The 22,138-nt window shown below is 43.6% G+C and overlaps 1 protein-coding gene and 1 pseudogene across 1 annotated transcript in view; one reads left to right on the forward strand and one right to left on the reverse strand.

Moving 5' to 3' along the window:
* LOC141507127 (B-cell lymphoma/leukemia 10-like) overlaps window positions 1-16,802 on the reverse strand; it is a 55,845-nt pseudogene extending 39,043 nt beyond the window's left edge.
* Window positions 16,803-18,429: 1,627 nt separating this feature from the next.
* LOC141507132 (butyrophilin-like protein 2) overlaps window positions 18,430-22,138 on the forward strand; it is a 39,883-nt gene continuing 36,174 nt past the window's right edge. The window contains exons 1-3 of the mRNA XM_074214539.1: window positions 18,430-18,524; window positions 18,744-18,830; window positions 19,352-19,547. Coding sequence (XP_074070640.1) covers window positions 18,430-18,524; window positions 18,744-18,830; window positions 19,352-19,547 — 378 coding nt within the window. The remainder of the gene's footprint in view (window positions 18,525-18,743; window positions 18,831-19,351; window positions 19,548-22,138) is intronic.

A 22,138-nucleotide genomic window follows, 5' to 3' on the forward strand; every position in this document is an offset into this window, starting at 1 on the left:
TTTTGATCAAAGGAGAAGGACACAGACCCTAGTTTAATTTAGAATTAGATGGGGCACACCTGGCCTAATCTCAGGTTTTTGATCAGATTGAGGCTAAATCTTTTGTCTCAACTCTCACACCTTCCCAAAGGCAACAATACAAACAGACCTCACCTGGGGTGTTTAAACTTGTCACATTTCCTGCTTCAATTATACCTTCCTAATAGAGTACAGCACTCTCACTTATGAGGTCACCCATGCTGGCTTCTCTCTAGGCAGATTCCTTCAGGGGTTCAACAAAACACTTTCCAGACTCTGCCTCTTCCCCAACAGGGGACCCACATGTGCTGGTGATGAAGACAATGCTAGGCCTGAAGGAAAGTCACTGCTGGGGAGGAAAGAGCAAGAAGGAAAGGTCTTGGAGCCAAACCTCAGGCCAGTCCAGGTCAGGAGCCAGAACTTCTCATGGAGATGCCCCAGATCAGGCCCTGAGGAAGATGGGCACCTGGATGGTGGTTTCAGCCACAAAGACCTGCCAGGATTCCAGGAGGCCCAGGAGCAATAGTGTCAGTGAGTGAGGGTCTGAGGCAATCTGTCTCCTAGCAGCTCTCCTTTCCATTCGAGCACTGACCACTCCCTACTCCTGCCTCCCTCTGATGGACAGATGTCTGAGGCTGTTGGTGTCCATCTTAGGACCTGCCCTCTTGAGCTGTGTGTGCATGAGGCTGTGAAAATAAATGTCCTCCAGAGATACACTTCTGACCCAGACCCATCCCCCCAAAAAATATGAAAGTTAAGATGTGTCACTGACACAGCTTTTCTGCCCCTCTGACAAAGAGACAAAAATGTCATTTTTGTAGACTGTATCAAAGAACTGCAAGGAGATTCTTCCCAGAAGATAGATAGTAGTATAGTTTTAGAAAAGGAAAAGGTCTAGAGATCATAGAGTTCAACCTGGTTGAGCACTGACCCTGGAGTTAGGAGGACCATAGCTCAAATCTGGCCTCAGACACTTAATACTTACTTAGTTATGTGACCTTGGGCAAGTCACTGAACCCCATTTCCTTGCAAAAATTGAATGAAAGAAAAAGAAAGAAAGGCAAGGGAGGGAGAGAGGGAGGGAGGGAGGGAGGGAGGAAGGAAGGAAGGAAGGAAGGGAGGAAGGAAGGAAGGAGAGAAAAAGAAAGAAAAAGAAAGAAGAAAGAAAGGAAGGAAGGAAGGAAGAAGGAAAGAAAGAAAGAAAGAAGGAAAGAAAGAAAGAAAGAAAGAAAGAAAGAAAGGAGGAAAGAAAGAAAGAAAGGAGGAAAGAAAGAAAGAAAGAAGGAAGGAAGGAAAGGAAGAAAGAAAGAAAGAAAGAAAGAAAGAAAGAAAGAAAGAAAGAAAGAAAGAAAGAAAGAAAGAAGAGATCCAGAGAAGGCTGGCAACTTGTCCAAGGCCACATAGATCATCAAGAGCAGACCTAATATTTAAACTCAGATACCTTCCTTCCAGGGCCAGTCCCCAGGATGTCATCACTACAGCATTGTCAGGGAAACCCCCCACATTTCCATCATTTTCATCATTATCATCATCCTCCTCCTCCCCCACTTGATGCTCTGCTCTATCACATAGGGGTCTCCATAGCTCTTTGGCACAGCCTCCTTCTAGAACAGTAAGCTGTGTGGCCACAGTATGAGGATAAGTCCACACCCAGCCCAGAAGCCTGGTCTTCCTCTGCTTTGGTGAGTGATCTCTGAGCAGCCTCAGAGGAGGGACAGAGATTGGTGTCCCCCCTGGGACCACTGACAGGAGCTGTTGCCTTCCTGCTCTAATCCCAGACTTTCAGCCCCTAATCCACTTCCCTGGCTCCCGAAAATACAAGGTAGTAAAGGGGAGAATGTCTTGTTTCCCCTCTCACAGATGTGTCACAGTGTGGAATGTGATTTCTCCAAAAGGGAACAGCCCCTAGCAGGAACAAAGAGTCCCCTGGTCATGAGGGACCCCCCTCCCTGCTCTGGAGGTCACTCCACTCCAGTAGTCTCTGGTTCTCTTCTATTTTGTCCCTGCTTCTCCACACAGAACATTCACAGTATCTGGTCCTCTGGTCCAGCCCATCCTGCCCCTGTGGGGGAAGACATCCTGCACCCTTTAGAGGGTGTAAAGGACTTTCCATACTTTATCTCACTGGAGTTTCACAACTTCCTTGTGGCTAGTATTTCTGACACAATGGCTCCCCAGGCCTCCACCAAATGAAGGCCATGTCTGTTATCTTTTAACCCCTCCAAGTTCTCTGGTACCTTTAATAGAGCTGGGAGTGTCCAGTCTCTGTCACTGGCCCCCACCAATGATGTCCCCCCAATTTTAAAGGTTCTTCTTTACATTTGTTCTGTATTATTTCTTAAGTCAGATAATTTTTAATACATTAATATTTAATCATACAGTTGTCATGAGAACAAAGGTACAAAGGACATTTTCACTGACATATGGGCATATTGCTGCTCCCATACAGGCCATCTCAGTCTCTAGAAAACTGGGGACTTAAGCAAAGACAGGTTCAGATCATAACCCAGTTCCTATATAGTTTGTCCCACCAAGATGCAAGTCCAAAGTCCCTTTTGGACTCCCGTCTAAGCCACCCTGGCTTCTTGGGTCTTCCCTCCTAGAATGGCAGCAACATTGGACCTGGATTCTTCCCTCCAAGATCTCCATGGCTTGTGTATGGGTGAAGGGAGATGAAGAATCCCTAACCTGTGCTCAGAAGTTAAAAGATCCAACAAATAAAGCTGCCCATGCCCTAAATCTGTTTCTGGAGAACAAGAAAACAGTATATGGCTCTTGGAATGAAGCCCCAGGTCCCACTGAGCTTTCCAAACCACCTGGAGTTCTGCCCAGACATTGGAGCTTATTCAGCCCTGGGGTTTCCATTGGCAGGTCTCTGATCTGGATCCAGGAGATCTGAGATTAAAAAGTCTGGACTGACACCCATGGCCCATGTGTGGGCTGCTAAGGATGTCTGTCCAGTCTTCTGCCCACATTCTGCATACATCAGTCCAACCACAAATATTCACCTCTGTGACCAGCCTGGTGCTGTTGGGAAGACAAGAAAAGGTCCAGGATTTTTGAGCCTTAGAGATTTATAGTTAATAGGAGAGTGAGGGAAGAGGCATAAGATGATGTACATAAAGGGTGGGCCAGTGGTACAGTAAATAGAGAGCCAGTCCTTGAGTTAGGAGTTTTGAGTTCAAATCTAGCCTCAGATACTTAACCCTGACTGCCTCAAAAAAAAAAAAAGTCACATATATACTAAAGAGCAAATTCGACTCAATATAATGAAGGTCTGAATCATATTCAGACTATAATGAATTCAATTAAAAGACCTGGAGGTAAGAAAGCCTGAATTCTCATCCTGACTCAAATCCTTACTAGATGTATAAACTAAAGCAAGTCACTAAACTTCTGTCATGACTCAGTTCCATTCTCTGAATGAATGTTGAAAACTACTTTTGCATGAAATTGGAAAAAATAAATAAAATTTAATTAAAAAAAGAATTGATGAGCTCAATGATCTTAGAAAAACATGGAAAGATTGCATGAAATAATGAAAAGTGAAATGAGCAGAACCAAGATATATATATATATATATATATATATGTATATATATAGTAACAGCAGTATTATTATAAGGACTGGGACAAAGGAAAATCATGATGGAATCTTGGCTCTGTTTCACTTTGACCTCATCTATGTGAACTGACCTCTCTGAGTCTCAACTTCCTGCCTCAAAATGAAGGAGTTTTCCTAATTGAATCCTTAGGTGACTTCCTGCTCTGAAAGTCTAGACAGGCTGCTGAGGTCCAGTGAAAGGGGAACTGCAATGGGAATCAGACAACCTGGGCCTGGAGCTGGGTTTTGCTCCGTTTCATATCATCTCCTCTTGTGGACTTTGTTTTCTTATAAAGTCATCAGCTTAACTAGGTGAGCCCTAACATTCCTTCCAGCTCTAACAGTGAATAAAATCCTAAATTTCCAAGGAGAAAGAGAATGATGAATTTTGTGTTGTTTTGAAGAATCTTTAGATGAGGTTACTGGCCACATCCAAGGTCAGGACATCTGGGCTCCCTTTGTCTTCAGGTTCCCATTCCTTGACCACAAATATTCCAAGAACTAGGGTACCCTTTACTCTCTTTTCTGTATTAATGGGGCTTTAGTGACTTTTTTATTCAGAAGAGGTTCTAGAACCAACCACATATGGAAAGAATTCCTTGTCTTTATGCCTGAGATGGTCCTGTCTGTTCGGTATATGTTCTTTTCATTTGTTATGAAGAAATGATGAAAAACAATGATGGAAAGCAAAAGGCAAGGGAGAAATCCCACTTCTACCCTGAACTTTTGTCTTTTCCCCTGGCTTATCAGGCCTTCCTATTGGAAGGCTAGCCATAGAGTGAAGAACTGACCCAATTCCTGCCTCTGTCACAGACTGGACATCTGACCCTGAAGCTCTCAGTGCCCCTGGTGACTCTCTAGAACTATATCAGAGTGGGGGCTGACTTGAGATTGTAGAGGGAGTTTCCTCCCCAGGACCTCCTCTCAAACAGTGGAATCATAGACCCAGGCCAAGAAACAACAGCAATGACCACTTAGTTCTTCAAGACTTTCAAGCTTACACAGCTCTCACTTTCCTCCCAACTGCCCTATGAAGGTCCCTGCGTAAAAGAGAGCAGTAAATAACCTAGTCATCCTTGCCTAGGAGACCTAGAAGAGCTTGTACCAGTAATAATCTTGCTATTATACTTCTCAAAGCTGCTAGAGTGTTGGCACCATCTGGTGGAGGAAATGAGCAACTGCCAAAGGTTGGGCAGATCAAACTGCACCCATGAGGAGAGGCAGCCGAAAGACCTGCTTTCATATCTTGCCTCTGACACTTACTGGATGATCAACGGTCAATCACTTAAATTCTCCTGGCTTCAGTTTTTTTCATCTGTAAAATCAGGAGATGGATAAGTTGGACTATAAAGTCCCTTCTAGGTTTAAATTTATGATCACTAAGGGAAACCCCAGAAGTGAGGGATGGGAGATGAGGAAGCAGCAAGAGAAATGAGGGTCATGTCTGAGAGGAGAAGAGAGCAGGGAGCTTGGACCAGTGGCTGAAGACACTGAATTTCTGCCTTGGAAGAAACAGTACATCAGAAAGAAAGGGGTGTGAACCTCAATGTCTCCCCTTTTCTGGGTTACTCAGGGAAGCAATATAAGTCAAAGGGACCCAAGGGATGAGAGTCAAGGGATAGAAAGAAGGGGACACTTTCTTGTCTAGGAAACCCCAATTCTTTGCTCTTCCTGGTGATCCCACCCAGGCTAGTATTTGAAGTTGCAAGTTCAACGTGGGCCCCAAGGGATGCATTGGAAAGGAAAGGGGATTATGAGTCTGAGTGCTTATAAGGGAAGCTAATGATGCACACCTTTTGGAGGAGGGGTAACAAGGGCTTGACATTTTACAGGTGAGGAATCTGATGTTGGAGGGATTGAGTGCCTTGCTCATATTCAACCAATTAGTAAGTGACCAGGGCAAGATTCCAATTCAGTTATTCCTGATACCAAATAGAGGATTCCATTCATCTTAATGCAGAATTTGAATCTAGAAACCCACCCTTCTATCTGCTGTGAACCCCTATCCTCATCCAGTGAGAATCCATGGGCCCTGCAGAATCCAACCCTTTTCATTCCATCTTCTCATAAAAAGTTTGAAAGGTAACTGCTTTCCCTGGTGAGGTCACAGTCAGACTAATCATGTCAGGAGTCCTGGGAAGACCTTCCTCTCTCCCCCAAACCCTTCTATCATTTACTCAGTATGAAATTCTTTCTTCCAGAGAATTTTCTTTTTCTTTCCACAGCAAAGAATAAAATTCAATAATCAAATACTCTTAAGAGAAAAACAAAGGATTTCACTTGGAATGTTACATCTTGAAAGGTGTGTAAAGATTATCTTCTTACCTAAGAGTAAGGACTGATGAAGGATTGGGGAAAAGTTTACAGAAAACACCACTGGGGAAAGGGGAAAGAATCTTTTGCGCAAAAAGATTTATAGCAGCTCTTTTTGTAGTGGCAAAGCATTAGAAATTGAAGGGATGTTCATCAAGTGAAAAATGACTGAACAAGTTGTGGCATATGAATGTAATGGAAAACTATTGTGATATTAGAAATGGTGAACAGACTTATTTCAGAAAAACCTTGGAAGACTTACAAGAAGTGATAAAACATTGTATATAGCAACAGCAATTTTGAATGATGATGATGAATTGAGAATGACTTCACTACTCTCAACAATACAATGATCCAATGCAATTAATTCCAAAGAATTTGTAATGAAAAAGATAATCAACCTCCAGAGGAAAACTAATGGAGTTGAATGCAGATTGAAGCTTACTATTTTTCACTTTCTGTATCATTTTGTAATTCTTTTTCCCCTCTTGGTCATATCTTCTTTTATAATATGACTAATGTAACAATTTTTTGCATTGAATTTGTATGACCTATATCAAATTACTTAGTGTCTCAGGGAAGATCCAAGTGAGAGAGGGAGAAAAAAATTTGAAACTCAAATTTTTTTAAATGAATGCTGAAAACTGTCTTTACATGTAATTGAAGGAAAAATAAAATATTTTAAATAATAATAATAAAAGTAGCACCATTGTGGGTGGGAAGAACACTGAAAACAAACATGACTAGCTTCATAGCTTTTAGTTGAAATAAATAGATATTTGAGATTTTTAGAGGAAGATTTCAGATGTTTTGGGCCCTGACTCTGGACCTCAGGGTTTGGTTCCATTAGGTTTCCCAGGACCTTGGAGCAACTCAGTGGGACCTTCCCTTTGCCCTATAGCTTTCACCTATTACTAATTTTTAAATTCCCCTCAACTGAATTCCAACCTATGGCACAGGGCTTCCTGAACTTTCTGATGCAGTGAGCCTGCTTGATTTTATGGGTTCAGAGATCTAGTCTCCCTCAACTTGTACATCCCCATCTATCCTCTGCTCCAGTCATTGTATCTTAGTAATCCCTTTTGACAACTTCTTCCTGGAGTTACTATACTCCAGATCACAAACATGCATTCTAAGAGGCATTCTACAAGAAACATTATTTAAAAAATCATAGAAATATATATATATATATATATATATATATATATATATAAAACATATAAAAGAAAGTGAAGCCTGCTCATGAAAATGGTGTGATTCTACTATATATAGTGATTATATATATATATATGCATATATATATTAGTGAAATATATAGTGATTCTACTATAGAAAGGACCCAAAACAGAAGAAAGTAAATGGTAAAAATATATTGACCCACTTTAACCCCAAAGAAGAGCTATGAGAAGATATCTCCTCCAACTTCTTTATTAAAGTTGAGAACTATAGGTGTAGAATTTTACATTTAACAAGATGTCAAAAGGATTTTTTTAAGAGATGCCTGAGTAAAATCATTAGATATGCAATAGAAAAGACTATCTCATCCCTGAATGGGAGGTCTCCCTAAACTTCCTAAGAAATTCTCCTGAGCTCTTGTTCCTCAAGACTGGTTTGAGCAGTGACCCACACTCAACCTGGAACACAAACAGCATATCCTCCACCCTCACATATTCCTCAACTATTTACTAGGAATTGAGTTTATATCCTTTAAACCAAGTCTGCCTCATGATGACATGGAAAAATTTTGAGTATTATACCCACATTTCTGCCTAATCACTGGTAATGGAAAAGACAAGGAAATGTGGGCAAAGGGGTCTAATCACTTCAGTCAATGCAGATATACTATGCTGTGCTAAATGTTGGGGATACAAAGAAAGGGAAAAAGTCTTTGTCCTCAAGTATGCTCTGGAATACAATTACTGTCAATAAAGCAAAATCAACTGTTTTATAAAAACTAGCAATAATTTTATAAAGTAAATGTAATCAACTTTATAAATTAAAAATAAGAACCATTAGTGTCCAACTCAAGGAGAAGGATGAAGAAGTAGCAGGGAACAGCAGGGCCCACCACCCCACCCCCAGCTCCAGACCCACCCTCCCCTTTCCCACCTCTCCTGGGGAGCATCAGTTTCCTTGTGGGCTACAGGAAGTCTCAACTGCCTGAGTTCAAGTCTGACCTCAGACACTTATATTGTGTGCCTCTGGGCAAGTCACTTCACCCCGTATGCCTCAGTTCCCTCATTTATAAAATGATCTGAAGAAGAAAATGGCAAACTATTCAAGTATCTTTGACAAGAAAACCTCAAATACATTATGGAAAGTTATACATGAATGAAAATGAGTGACTAAATGATAGAAGGGGAACGTTTGTGTTTCAGAAGTCTTGCTCCAAGGGTAATGAAGGTGACTGAAGCAGCTGCTGTGGGGCTTTCAGCTTTGTTAGGCATGGAAGACACCAGTTCTTCACTTTATCTGGAACCATCATCAGTCATCTATAAGTGCATCTTGCCCCTGGACTCTGAGGACACTAAGAGAAAGTGAGGCTGACAACTTTGGAAACTCCACCTAGATTAGTTCCAGTTTATGCCTGAGTCAAAAGACATCCCCTGTTCCCCCTTTTACCCTTTGTTCCCACCTACCCCAAAGTCCTGTGGCAACAGGCAAATGATGAAGCAGCAGGAATCACAACCTGCACACAAGTGACCCAGGCCTTGAAGTCATCTTCTCCCTAGACACCAGCATGAGAGGGATTTGGCACCTCCTGGTTTCTGGGTAGCCTTTTTTTCCCCTATTGATTTGTATCTTCTTTTTCCAATTGCATATTATGGAAAATTTTCAACATCCATCCACATGTATATTTTAAGTTACACAATTTTCTTCCTCCCCTCACCTCAGCAGTGAGCAGTCTAGTGTACATTGTATATTTACATTTGTGTTTAACACATTTACAATATTAGTTAATTTTTGTATGAGGAGTTAGGACTAAGGAAAAAGAAAGAAAATCATAGGATAGGAAGGAAAAACATAAGAGAATTTTTTAAAAAGTGAACATAGTGTAAATTCAGAGTGTGTGGGTTTTGGGGGTGGTTGTTGTTTTTTCCATCTGGATATGGATGGTGTAGCAGGTCTCTCAGGGTTGTCCTAGCTCTCTGAACTGCTGAGAGGAGCTGCATCCTTCATGGTAGATCAAACCACAGTGTAGGTGCTAATGTATACAATCTTCTCTTGGCTCCCTTCTCTTCCCTAAACATCATTTTCTGTAATTCTTTCCATGCTTTTATAGAATCTGATGATTCATGATTTCTTGTAGAATAATAGTACTCCATAGCATCCATATACCATAGCTTGTTCAGTCCTTCCCTAATTGATGGACATCCTCTCAATTTCCAATTCATTGCCACTACAAAAAGAACTATTACAAATATTTTGGAACATGTGGGACTTTCTCCATTTTTCATGATTTCTTCTGGATATAGGCCTAAGTATTATTATTGCCAGATCAAAGAGTATGATCAATTTTATTGCTCTTTGGAGATAGCTCCATATTGCTCTCCAAAATGGTTGGACTAGTTCACAGCTCCACCAATAAGGTATTAATGTTCCAATTTTCCCACATGAGCAACTCCTTTTAAGGAACACCCTGCTCATCTCCTGAGTCTGTGCCTGATATGGGGAGCTTCAGAAGGTAGAGTCTGCCTTCAAAATCTGATGAGTGACTAACATTTTGGAGAATGAAGGACAAATGAATCAAGTTAGTATAGTTTTATAGGCATTTAATAAGTATTTATAGATATTTTATAGATATTATAGCAATTTTATAGGTATATAATATTAGAGGTATTTTTAGGTATTATTTAGGTATTTATATTTTAAAGGTATTTTATAGTATTTTTATATTGGTTTTTTATTATTTTATCAAAATTTATTAGAATGGAGTTCACTGGGGGCAGCTAGGTGGCACAGTGGATAGAGCACTGGCCCTGGATTCAGGAGGACCTGAGTTCAGATTTGACCTCAGACACTTAACAATTACCTATCTATGTGACCTTGGGCAAGTCACTTAAGTCACTTAACCTCATTGCCTTGCAAAAAAAAAATCCAGTTCACTGTGGATTGGGGCAGAGTCAAAGAGAATAACCTCTGGCAATCATCCCAGTCATTCCATATATTCAGGTCTCTATGAACCCAGAACACAGTTCCTCCATGGAAAGTCCTGAACCATTCAGTTTTGGTGACCCCATGGTGTCCAAACTGGTTGGTCTTCCAGGTGGCATTCCTCATTCTGAAGCATGGGTGAGAAGCCAAGACTCAATGCCCCATCCCCCTTATGGAGATAGTTTATCAGGTTTGTCTTGCTCTGATTATAGAAAGTTTTCCTTAAAAGTAATCATACCTTTGAATCTTGGGTTGGTCTGTGCTTTCTATCTTGATTTTTAAAATTTATTTTTTTACTTATTTAAGGAAAATGAGGTTAAGTGACTTTTCCAAAGTCACACAGACAGACAATTATCAACTGTCTGAGGCCAGATTTGAACTCAGGTTCTCCTGACTCCAGGACCAGTGCTCTATCCACTGTGCCACCTAGCTGCCCCATCTTGATTTTTTTTAAGTAAACTTTTAAATTTTTTACTTGATGGTAGAAATCACCACTTGTATCTGCGCCCCCCCCATGTTGTATGATGAATACTTTATCTAGTCAGTCTTGTTATTAACCTGACAATGCACTGAGTATGAGTGTTATTAACCATCCATACTTGAGATTTCCCTGGAGTTCATTGTGGGCTGCAATAGAGTCAGAGATCTTTGGTAATCATCCCTCTCACCCCATGTATTCAGATTCCTATGAACCCTGAACACAGTTCCTAGGTAGGGATCCCTGGGTCATAGTTCTCATCATAATAACAAGGCTTCCTATTTCTAGGTGCTTTAAGGTTTGCAAAGAATTCTACCCCAACTATGACACCCCAACAATTTTGTTAGATACTGACTGGAAGTATCATTATGTTCATTATAAAGCTGAAGAAACTGAAGCTTAAGGGAAATTTAATTATTTCATCTTCAGGCTTTGATGGCTTCTGGAAAGGGGTCAGACTGTCCAACCCAGATCTGAAATTCACCCCAAACCAAAGTATGTTTAAGTAATTCACTGAGAATATACTATAACTTTTTCCATCTCAAAAATCATAGTCAACCAGAATCCAAATCACAATAGCATAGAAGGCACCTGTAAAACTAATGTCAGAACAAGCAAATATGACCAGACATGGAACAGAGACATGGGTCAATTGCCAGGCTTTGGAAGTCTCAAGAACAGAAGCCCCTGAGAAAAGCCCAGGGAGGTCAGAAAGTCTGAGGGTGAAGACTCTTAATATCTTGGGTCATGGGAATGAACTGAGTAACAGCAAGGTTCTCAATACTGGTTAATCCAAGGGGTTCTGAGGAGCCCAGGGCTCTGTTCTGAGATCCCAGAGAGTTCTGAAGACCCAGAGATTTAGGAGGGGGAATCCAGAGGACCAGAGGGTGATTGGCTCAATATCTATCAGGATTCCATCCTTCCAAACCTACAAAATAGATTATTAAAAAGGCACAAACCAAGAAGGTAATTGACCCAAAGCTGGGACAAGGGCCAAGCTGAATTCTGCATCCTGAACTATGGTTATGTTACTGTGACTTCTTTGGTCACATTAAGGTATAAAGGGAACCATCCAGGGGAAATTAGAGCCCCTCCCAGTTGGTTGAAGTCTTCAGACTAGAAGAGTCATCATTCCCTGCCCTGCTGACTAGATCCACTTCCCTGTGGAGATGATTATAGGGGATGAGGAAAGGGTGGATGTCTATGGATATAGGTATCATTCTATCTTTGCTGCATCTCCTTGTTATGCTTTTTTAAAACTTGATCAAAATGTGCTTAAATTTTGGATTTCCTTATACTTCATTTAAAAACATCCTTACTTACAGAGTATGATTAAAAATAGCATTTTCATTGATACTTGTAGTAAGTGATTTACAAAAAAAAATATTTTACAATCCCTTTTAAATATTTCTGTATTAACTTGTTAAAGATTCCTCCTTTTTCTGACCATTGCTTTAATGGCAGAGGAGATGCTCTAAGGTCTCCAGGAGTCCAAGGAGAGGAGGTAAAGGGAAGATACTATTTCCAATTCTTCCTACTTCTACCACAGGTAAATTCAATGCATCTCTGGAATATAAGGAGGTTGTATTGGATCCTAATGGATGGAAAACAACAGATACTATTCCATTTTTTTTCAAAGAAATTATACTCACTAGATTCTAATCTAGAGAAATTGTTTGCTACTCTCTGGGAATATAGTTCAGATTTCCTAATTTTAAGTTTCAGCATTCCATTTTCAATCTTTTCTATTAGAAACTTTGTTTTCTTTTAACAAAAAGATGTGAGCAAAGTATCTATTCCCTTAAGATCTTTACTGGAAGTCGTCCAAAATTAACCAGCTTAAAAAAAAGGAAAGATATTTGGCAAGAAATTTCTTCAGTGTCCTCTCTAGTGAGAATTTTCTTTGTAGATAGGTAGTCAAAATGTCTTTCAGCTCCAATATTACTACAAATTTTCTTCTGTAAATTAACTAATCAATACACATTTTAGTCCATCTCTCTCACAATTTTACCCCCCACAACCATACCCCCAATGAAGCAATAAAAAGCTTTCATCATAAATATCCATGCCTAGTCCAGTAAAACATATTCTCAAAATAGTTAAAGAACAGGACAAATGTCTCTCTAAGCATTTTAAATTCAACATCTCTGAAACAGGAGGCCAGTGACTTCTTTTATATGCAATCTTCTGGACTTAGGTTTATCATTAGGTTTTGATCAGAGTTCTAAAGTCTTTAAAGTTGTTCCCATCTAGAATGTCAATGTATAAGATGTTCTACTTCTGTTCACTTTTCTCTTCATTAGCTAAGAGAGGACCTTCTATTTTTCTCTGAAATTCATTTGAACATTTCTTATGACACAGTAATATCCCACCAAATTCATATGACATGATTTGTTTAACCATTCTTCAATAGAAAGAAACCATATCGTTTCCAACTTTGTGCTATCAAAAAAAAGTTCCATAAACACTTTTTTCTTTGCAAGGCAATGGGGTTAAGTGACTTTCCCAAGGCCACACAGCTAAGTAGTTATTAAGTGTCTGAGGCCAGATTTGAACTTGGGTACTCCTGACTCCAGGACTGGTGCTCTATCCACTGTGCCACCTAGCCACGCCCATAAATTCTTTTTTTGAATTGATTCTATTTCTCTTTCTTCAGGCTCTTTGGATATAGTTCTTACAGTTGAATAGTTGAGTCAAAGGGTCTATAACTTTATGGACAAAGAAAAAATGCTTTCCAGAATGACTCAACCAATTCACTATTCCACCAAGAGTGAGTTAATGTGCCTGTTTTCCCTTAGCCTCTCCAATATAATTTTCCTTTTTTTGACAGTATAACTGGTTTAAGGTAGAATCCCCAAAGTGAATTTCTCTAAGTATTAGTGATTTAAAGCCTTTTATATGCTTGTTGACAGCCTGAATTTCTTTTTGAAAATTGTTCATTCATATTTTGACTATTTATTGGGCAAGTGATGATATACAACCTTCAGGATAAAGAAGAATCCAGTCCCAGCTATGGCTGATGCCACAAAAATGCAGCAAATAAGAGAGGCTCAAGGACTTGGTCCCTCTCTCTAGATGACTGTAAGAAAAGGATGGAGGGGCGGCTAGGTGGCGTAGTGGATAAAGCACCGGCCTTGGAGTCAGGAGTACCTGGGTTCAAATCCAGTCTCAGACACTTAATAATTACCTACCTGTGTGGCCTTGTGCAAGCCACTTAACCCCGTTTGCCTTGCAAAAAAAAAAAAAAAACTAAAAAAAAAGAAAGAAAGTAAAGGACAGAGATCCCGGGCCTGAGAAGCTAATGATTTGTCTGGAGGGTAACAGTGGGGAAGGACAGAGGGTACAGGGTTTCTGCTCACTGGTCAGGGCCTGTACTCAGAAGTCTAAGAACTCCTCTTGTGATGGGGATGGGGCCTGGGGCCTGGGATCTACCAGGATCAGTGGCTATCTCTGGGAAAGCTGTACAAGGCCCAAAACCTCACTCCTGGGTCTCCTTAGAGCCATAGAACCTTAGAAATCTTCAGTTCCACCCTCTTCCCATCAATACTACCCCATTTTATAGACAAGAAAATTTCCCTCTAAATCTATGATCCCACAATCCTATAAAATACTGAGAGGGCCAGGCTGCCCAGCCAGTCAGAGACAGAAACCACCCAGGACCCAGGTCACTCCACTTCCCATTTCACGCATGCCCTTCCATTATGAGAAATCATGCTGTCTCTCTGGTCACTACCCAGCCTGATGCCCTTTGGAGGGAGAGCAGAGCAGAAGGAGGACCCCTCTAACCTCCACCCCACTCTCCATCATGCTAATTTGCCTTCTTTGTTTTCCCTGGTCCCCTGGGGAATGGGCCTGCTCTGCTCTGAATGGGAGGGAGGAGGTGTCAGCCTTCTACTTAAGGAGTGACCTCTGCCCTGACTCCGGGCTGGGAAATAGGGTCAGAGAGCTGCCTCACTGAGCAGCCTCAGGATGGGTGAAGGAGGAGTTCTGGGACCCTATGATACAAGAGGGAGTTTGGGGCCCTGGAAAGAGGGATAGCCTCAGAGTCCGGAGGGAGCTGTGTTCAGAGCCTTCTTTAGGAAGGACTTAGGAAGAGGTCCTGGACCTGCCTCATAGGAAGGTGGTGCAGAAAGGACTTGGTAACCCCAGAGAACTAAGCCCTTGTAGCAAACATGTGAATCTTATCCCACATATGGGACAGAGCATGGAGCAGTGGAAAGAACAAAGGACCTGGGTTCAAATCTTAATTCTGCCATTTTACCACTATTGTGACTTGAGACAAGCCCCTTTCCCACTCTGAACGTCTGTTTCCTCTTCTATCAAATAAAGGGGTTAGCCTGGAGAACCAGCTCTGGCCACTTGATTTTTACCTATGTCCTCCCAAGTCAATCATAAATCATTCCTCCTCTTTTCCTTGCGTCTCACTCCTCCACCATGGCTCACTCAACCCTTGCTAGGTTATAATGACCCCAGGCCTCCATGTCAAATCCCCAGAGATCCAAGAGGAGACCCAGGCTACTAGAGCTGATCAGGTAACTTTGGAGAAATCCCCTAGATTGCCAGAGGGATTAGGTGGATTGGGGGATGAATCTGAGGCAAGGGTGTGGTACAGCTTTCCAGCCAGAGGGACTAGTATCCCAGGCACCCCTAAAGAGAGGGATACCAAGGGCTGATGCTGTCACCCCTGAAGGCCTCCTCAGCTCCTTGGGGCAGAGGAAAGGCATCTGGAGGCAGAATGTCCTTTCTCTTGCTCCTCCCTTTCTTGCCCCCAGAGGGAAGAGGAGAATCTCTCTTCTGTGTCCAGCTTGCAGCACCCATTGTCCTTGTTACCATCTTCACCTGGCTCCTGAATGTCATATTCCTCATCCAGGAAGTTCAGGGAGTGGTAACTGGGCAGACCTTGAATGGTGAACTTATGGGACCCCGTGGTCCATTGTTTCTGGTTGGAGGCAATAGAGTTCTGCAGCCCTGGGGAACAACTCCTGCAGCAACCCGTGGGAAAGGGGAGAGGGAGGGGCAGGGGTAAGTGGGCAAGGACCCTGGAGACTAAAGGAACCAAGGTTCAGCAAGGTTCAAGAGAACACAGCAGAGGCCACCCAGCTGCAGAGGGAGGGTAGCATTTAAAACATATGTCCCACACCCACACCCACTCCCAAACTTGTTTCCTCCTGACAACCCATTCTGCATCACTCCACTTTGACTCATCCTTTCAAACTTCTTTCTCTGACCTCCTTCCCCATCCCCTCCTCTCTAATCCCATAGGCCCCTGTGCAGCCTAGTGTCAGCTCCCCCTGCCTAGACAAAAGCAGCAGGCCCCTATGGCCTGTGCTGCTCAGTCACCTCATTCATGACCCACCATTCCCACTGCCCATGGGAGAGAGAGAGCCCTTCAAATTCTGCACTTAGAGTTGGGGGAGAGTTCAAAGTATATCTGCTCCAATACTTTTTCATTTTGTGTATGAGAAGCAGGTCTAGAGAGGTCCAATGCTTTGACCAATGTCACACTGGTAGTAAACAGAATCAAGACTTGAATCCAGGTCTTCTGACTCCAAATGCTATCCTGTCTCCACTGTTCCACATTCTCCATCCAGACTTTCAGTCATGGCCCTCTAGGCTGATCCCAACCTCATCTCCTCCTTCCAACCAATCTCCTCATCATATATTCCATCTGTTCAAGGAGAAATGACTTATTGGCCCTTTCCTGAACATATCTCAATGTTTCTAGCCCCTCTTTGCTCATGTGATATACCCATGCCTGGAATACCCTCCCCTCCACCAACACCACATATTGAAATCTCTCCCATCTTCAAGACTCAGGTTAAAAGTGACCTGTGTGATCTCCAAAAACTTCCCTGATCACCACTATCCCTAAAAAAAAAGTGATCTTTGCTCCCTACAGTCAGACTTCTATTCTTTCAAACTTTCCTGCCTGGTATTACAATTATGTGTACAATTATCTCCTTTCCCCAACTCCCCAATATTAAACTGAGCTCCCCAAGTATAGGAACAACTTTCTCTTTGTCTCTCCTTTCATCTCTCTGTCTTTCTTTCCCTCTCTCCTTCTCTGTCTCCCTCCATCTCTCCCTTCCTCCCCATCATCATAGTTCAGAACACACTAAACATGTTATTGAGGTTTGTTGAATTAAATCCAATTGTGCTACCACCTCCCAATCCTCCCACTAATCCTGGCACAGGACAGTGAAGTTGCCCTACACACTCACTTGTGGATTGGCATGGCGATGGGCACCATGAAGCTGATCTGTAGCTCAGGGAGGCATACCTTCTCTCAGTTCATCATCATCATGGGCCAGTTATCCATAGTCTTCTCCTGAGGGAGATACAACCAGTACCAGCTCTGTGCCAGGACCCTGCCCCTGCCCACTTACACACACATATCCTGGAATGGCCACTCCAATCAAACCTCATTTTGGGGAGACCAGAAGCCTCCCACAGATCAGATCAGGCCAGGCCTTTCCTTCATTGGAGGCTGGGGTCAGCCCCTCTCTCTTTCTAAGGATTCCAGAATTCTCTATGGACAGATATCCTGACTTCCCAGCAGACTAGGAGCTCCCTGAGTCATGAAAAATGACAAATGTTAGAGGGGATATTATAGGGAAAGCACTGTTGGTGGAGTTCAACCATTTTGCAGAGCAATTTGGAACCATGCCCAAAGGACTATAAAACCATTTCTATGAACACTTTGACCTAGCAATGCCAATACTAGGTCTGTATTTCAAAAGAGATGGGGGAAAAAAGGAAAAGAACTGATATGTACAAGGATATTTATAGCAGCTCTTTTCTGGGAGCAAGGAATTGGGAACTGGGGGGATTCTCATCAGATGAGGCAGGGGGGAGGGAGAGAATTTGGAACTAAAAATTTTAAAGTGAATCTTAAAAATTGTTTTTACATATAACTAGGGAAAATAAAATCCTAAATAAATAAAAGAAAAAAGATAACTATGTTTTTCCCCTCAGGCTTCTTGGGAGCAGGAGGTCCTTTCCCACCTTAAGAATTTGAGCACCCTGAAAGACAGGACATTTTTTCCCCCTATAGCTCTCTTCCTGGTCCTCAGCCATCTTCCACCAAACACAAGAGTTCTCCCCAGCTGAGGAGGGGAAACCCTGAGCCTACTCTAACAAGTCTCCTAGAACTCCAACCCTAACCATGGTAGGCTTTGTTTGGGAATTGTGGGGATGCCCAGCTACTGCAGGCCCTTAAACTGTAGTTGGGGTGGGAGTGTACACATTTCAGGTTTCCCTGTTAAAAAAAAAAAACTCTTTGTAGATCAGCTTGTGAAAGCAAAATGCAGACCCATGAGCTCACCAAGGTCCTTGAATCTCCTGCTCCCCAAGAAACAGAATCAAATTGAGGCCCTTTTGTCTGATCTCAGGATCCCTCCAGACAGCACCAAGGTGTCACTCCTTCAGAATGAGGGGGAGAGTTGGGATGGGAAAATCCCTTGAGTCTCTGGGAATCAGGAGGATATGATTCCAGATCTGCCCTTTAAAGTGTGACCCTGGGCAAATCATTTCAATTGTATGTGCCTCATCATCTCCACTGATTTCTTTCTGGGCTGCAGGGACAGGGGGCCATGCTCAGATCGTCCCCTTGCTCCTTACCGCCAGCATCCTGGACTTGTCCTTGGGACCTGCCTGGTTATTTGAGGTTCGCTGTGAGCTGAAAAGTAAAGTGGAAGCCTCAGTTTAGCTCTGTGTCTGGGGTTCCTCATTCTCCCGCTCCCTTGTCAGACCTGGGGGGGGGGGGTCACTCTGGTCTCTCCCATGGTGCCTCTCAGCTTACCTCCAACTTACACTTCACCATAACTACAAACTAGAGAAGCACCTGAGTCTCTGCATTTATCATGCGCCTGCTTGAGTACCGAACAGGGAGGGTGTCCGGGGCTGAGGCTACAGAGAAAGGCGGCGCACGACGGTCCCTGCCTCTTCAGAGCTGGCAGTCTCCCGAGGAAGATGCCTGAAGTGCAAACTGCAGAGGGGAAGGGATGGGAATGCTCAATTAAGGCCGGCAGGAGAGCCAGGGGAGGCACCCGGGGAAGGTGGGGCTGAAGAAGGGAGGGAAGTGGGGTGAGGCGGGGGAGGTGGCGGCCACGGGGAGGGATTGGAGGGAGCCCGGGAGAGGGGGCCCCTCCCCGGAGTTCCCCCGCTATAAATGAAGGGTGCGGGCACAGCGGCACACCCCGCGATCGGACGGGCACGGAGAGGCTGGGCACCGCCTGCGCAAGGACCACGGCCAAGTCCTGAGGTAGGAAAGAGCCGCCGAAGCCCGCTTAGGGGTGCCGGGGGAGCGCGGGACACCGGCCGAGGCACAAGGAAAGCGGCCCGGCCAGGGGCAGCGGCCTTGGAGGGGAAGAGCGGCCCGGGGAGGCGGGTTTCAGGGGTCTCTCCGCAGCCGGAGGGGCGCGGGGGCCTCGCCTTGGCTGCCTTGGCCCGGGCTGGTCTGTGAAAGCAGCTGCGCGGAAGCCCTGAGGCTGGGGCACAGAGTCCTCCACCCTGCAAGCAGAGCCCGCTTTACTAAGAGCTAAAAGGCAGGGGGCAGGGGCACAGCCCGGCCAGAGGCCGAGAATCCGGAGACGGGGGCGGGGGGCGACACCAGGAGGCCGGTGTCACTATCAGAGGAGGCGGGGGTAGTTCAAGGTGAAGGCTTGAAACTTGGGAGGGACGGACTTGGAACCCCCAAACGGAATTGTGTTTCATCCTGGAGATGGCAGGGAGTCACCGGAGCGCAGGGAGGAGGAAGGCGAGCTGAGTAGCCTTGTGCTTTAGAGGATCACCGTGTCCGTCCAAGTTCGGACTGGGGAGCAGAGACACCGGTGGCGGGTCTGACCAAGAACTACGGTGTAGACGTGAGGTGATAGAGGCCCGCGCAGGACAGAGGCAGCGACAGAGGAGACCGGAGGTCCTAGACACGAGAGGGGATGGAGGGTCGTATCAATGTCGTGGAGACAGCTTGGATTTGAGGGTAAGTAAGAGAAATGAGAATAAAACAGAAAGTCAGTCTGGGAGGCTGAGATGTGCTGGGGAGGGAAGAGAATAATGAGTTTGATTTGGAATAGCCCAGTTCAAAGTGTCTATGGACATCCGGTTCTAGTGAAAAGGAAGTCAGTCAGATATCTGCAGCTCAGGCCTCCCCTGGGACTCAGCCCCCTGAGATTCCCCCAGCTTCCCCCGCTGGGGAATTCCCCATGCGGGTATAGCATCAGAACCACCACAGGCATGCTCGAATATCTGTCATGGGGGCAAGTGCACAGAAGAGGGTGATGTCTTCCCCCTGCTTCACCTGAGCAGGACCAGTCACTGAGATGGGCTTTTTTCCTCTGGGATTCTAGGACAGAGCAGAAGGTCAGGGGACAAGTGGAGACCAAGGATTCAGAGGACTTGTTTATGTGGCTGATTCCTTTGTACAGTCAAAAGGGGAGAGGGAGACTTTTAGATCCTGAAGGGTCGGGATGAGGACAGGAAGGCCCCAGCTGCCCTCAGAGGTCTGAAGGGAGCCTTTGCATTAATCTCTGCTCTGCATTAGTCTCTGTTTTGCCACTGCCCAGAGATAACTTACAAGTGGAGAGTGAGCCCAAGCTCCTGGACTAGTGTTTGTCTGGCCCTTCTGTGATTATTGACTGTGCAGTTGAGTTAGAAGGGGGGGGGGGGGGGGGGCGGCTAGGTAGTGCAGTGGATAGAGCACCGGCCCTGGAGTCAGGAGTACCTGAGTTCAAATTTGGCCTCAGACACTTCATAATTACCTAGCTGTGTGTCCTTGGGCAAGCCACTTAACACCAAAAACCTAAACAAAAAGGGGGGGGGGGGGGTAAGGGGCACAGAGCCAGAAGAGGTCTCTATGTGGAGGAGTGGTTCAGCTCCCTGGGGAATAGAGGAATATGGTCATCCGGATAGATAAATTTGTCTGTTTGATGTCCTAGTCTGAATCCTCTCCTTACCCTTACATTTCTAGCATTTGTGAGGGGCTGATCCAGTAATTCCACTAATTTCTATATGTGTTTGAGAATGGGTACATAGATAGATAGATAGATAGATAGATAGATAGATAGATAGATAGATAGATTTAGCATACATATATTTAGCATATATATATTCTATTTATCAGTTCTTATTTTTTATACAGATAGCATCTCTCTTCATATATTCTTTACTTTTTGTGCTTTTAAAATAATCAAAAGGACTTAAGTCACTTAAATTCTTTTAAAAAATTGCAGTTGCTGTATATAATATGTTCTTTAGGGTTCTGTTCACTTCAGCCTTCATATCATTTCCTTTGCAGTAACTTTCATTTATTTTCTTATTTTTTCTTTTGCAAGGCAATGGGGTTAAGTGTTTTACTCAAGTTCACACAGCTAGTAGCAAGGGTCTGAGGTTGGATTTGAACTCAGAACTCAGGTCCTTCTGACTTCAGAGCCAGTTCTCTATTCACTGCAGTACCTACTTGCTTCCTTTCTAAAATCATTGAGCTCATCATTTCTGTTAGCATAGCAGTATTACACTACAACTCGGCAGCACAATTTGTTCAGCCATTCCACAAGTGATGGGGATCCCTCAATTTCCAGTTATTTGCCAACACAAAGGAACCTGCTATGAACTTCCTAAAAACATCAAAATTAGAATTCCTTTTTTGTGGATTTCCCTCCATCTTATTTTTACTCACTATTTTCTTTCTCAGTTTCTTTTCACCCAGTCCCTGTTCCCTTATCTTCCTCCCCAACCTTCATATTCCCCACTTCACCTACTCTTCCAAAGATCCCCCTATTTCTTTCCTTATTTCCCCACTCTATCCACATACTCCTCCAGAATTCCCCCCATCCTCCCAAACCCAATCCACATACCCCTCTACCAATCCCTCCCCCCCAACTTTCTCACCTCTCTACATGGACATATACTCTTCCAGTGACCAGATTTTCCACTTCTCTGAGGCTACAAACTCTAGTGAGCTCCTTGTCCTGACCTGATTATGGGCAGTGCAACCAAGTCCTGTATCCTATACCAATAAAGGGTGCCTCATAATATCCTTTCTGACTTTCTTAGGGCTGAGAGCCCTACAGTTGCCAGTGTTGCTAATTGAAGTCACTCCAAGACCTGTACTGGATTGTGTTCCACTCACAGCAGAAAAAGTGAACGGTGAAACAACAGTGGTAAAGACCTTTCCTGCCAACCTTCTAAATAATCTTGGACTAGAAAATTGTTTCTTTCTGTCCTGTTGTTGGTTCTGCTGCTCCAGAATGCATTTGAAGACATTATTTTGAAGGTCTTAGGAAGGAAATTGGGAGAGTTCAGGTGAATCCCTGCCTTTACTCCACCATCTTGGCTTCTCATTGTGGCTTTTAGATATCAGATATGCCCCATTGATTGGCATGCCAGTTTACATCCCTCTGAGCCAGAGGATGAATGGTGATGGTGACAGGAGGGGATCTGGATTCATAGAATTTCCTTCCTTTTGTGTCTTTTGCACCAAACCTGTCTGAACATCAAACTGTCTGACTGTAAAGTGGAGATTATAATGCTATCATAATTATATCCCATTAGTTGTAGAAAGGAAATAATCAT

The sequence above is a fragment of the Macrotis lagotis genome, chromosome 1, assembly GCF_037893015.1.
Source record: "Macrotis lagotis isolate mMagLag1 chromosome 1, bilby.v1.9.chrom.fasta, whole genome shotgun sequence".
Lineage (NCBI taxonomy): Eukaryota > Metazoa > Chordata > Mammalia > Peramelemorphia > Peramelidae > Macrotis > Macrotis lagotis.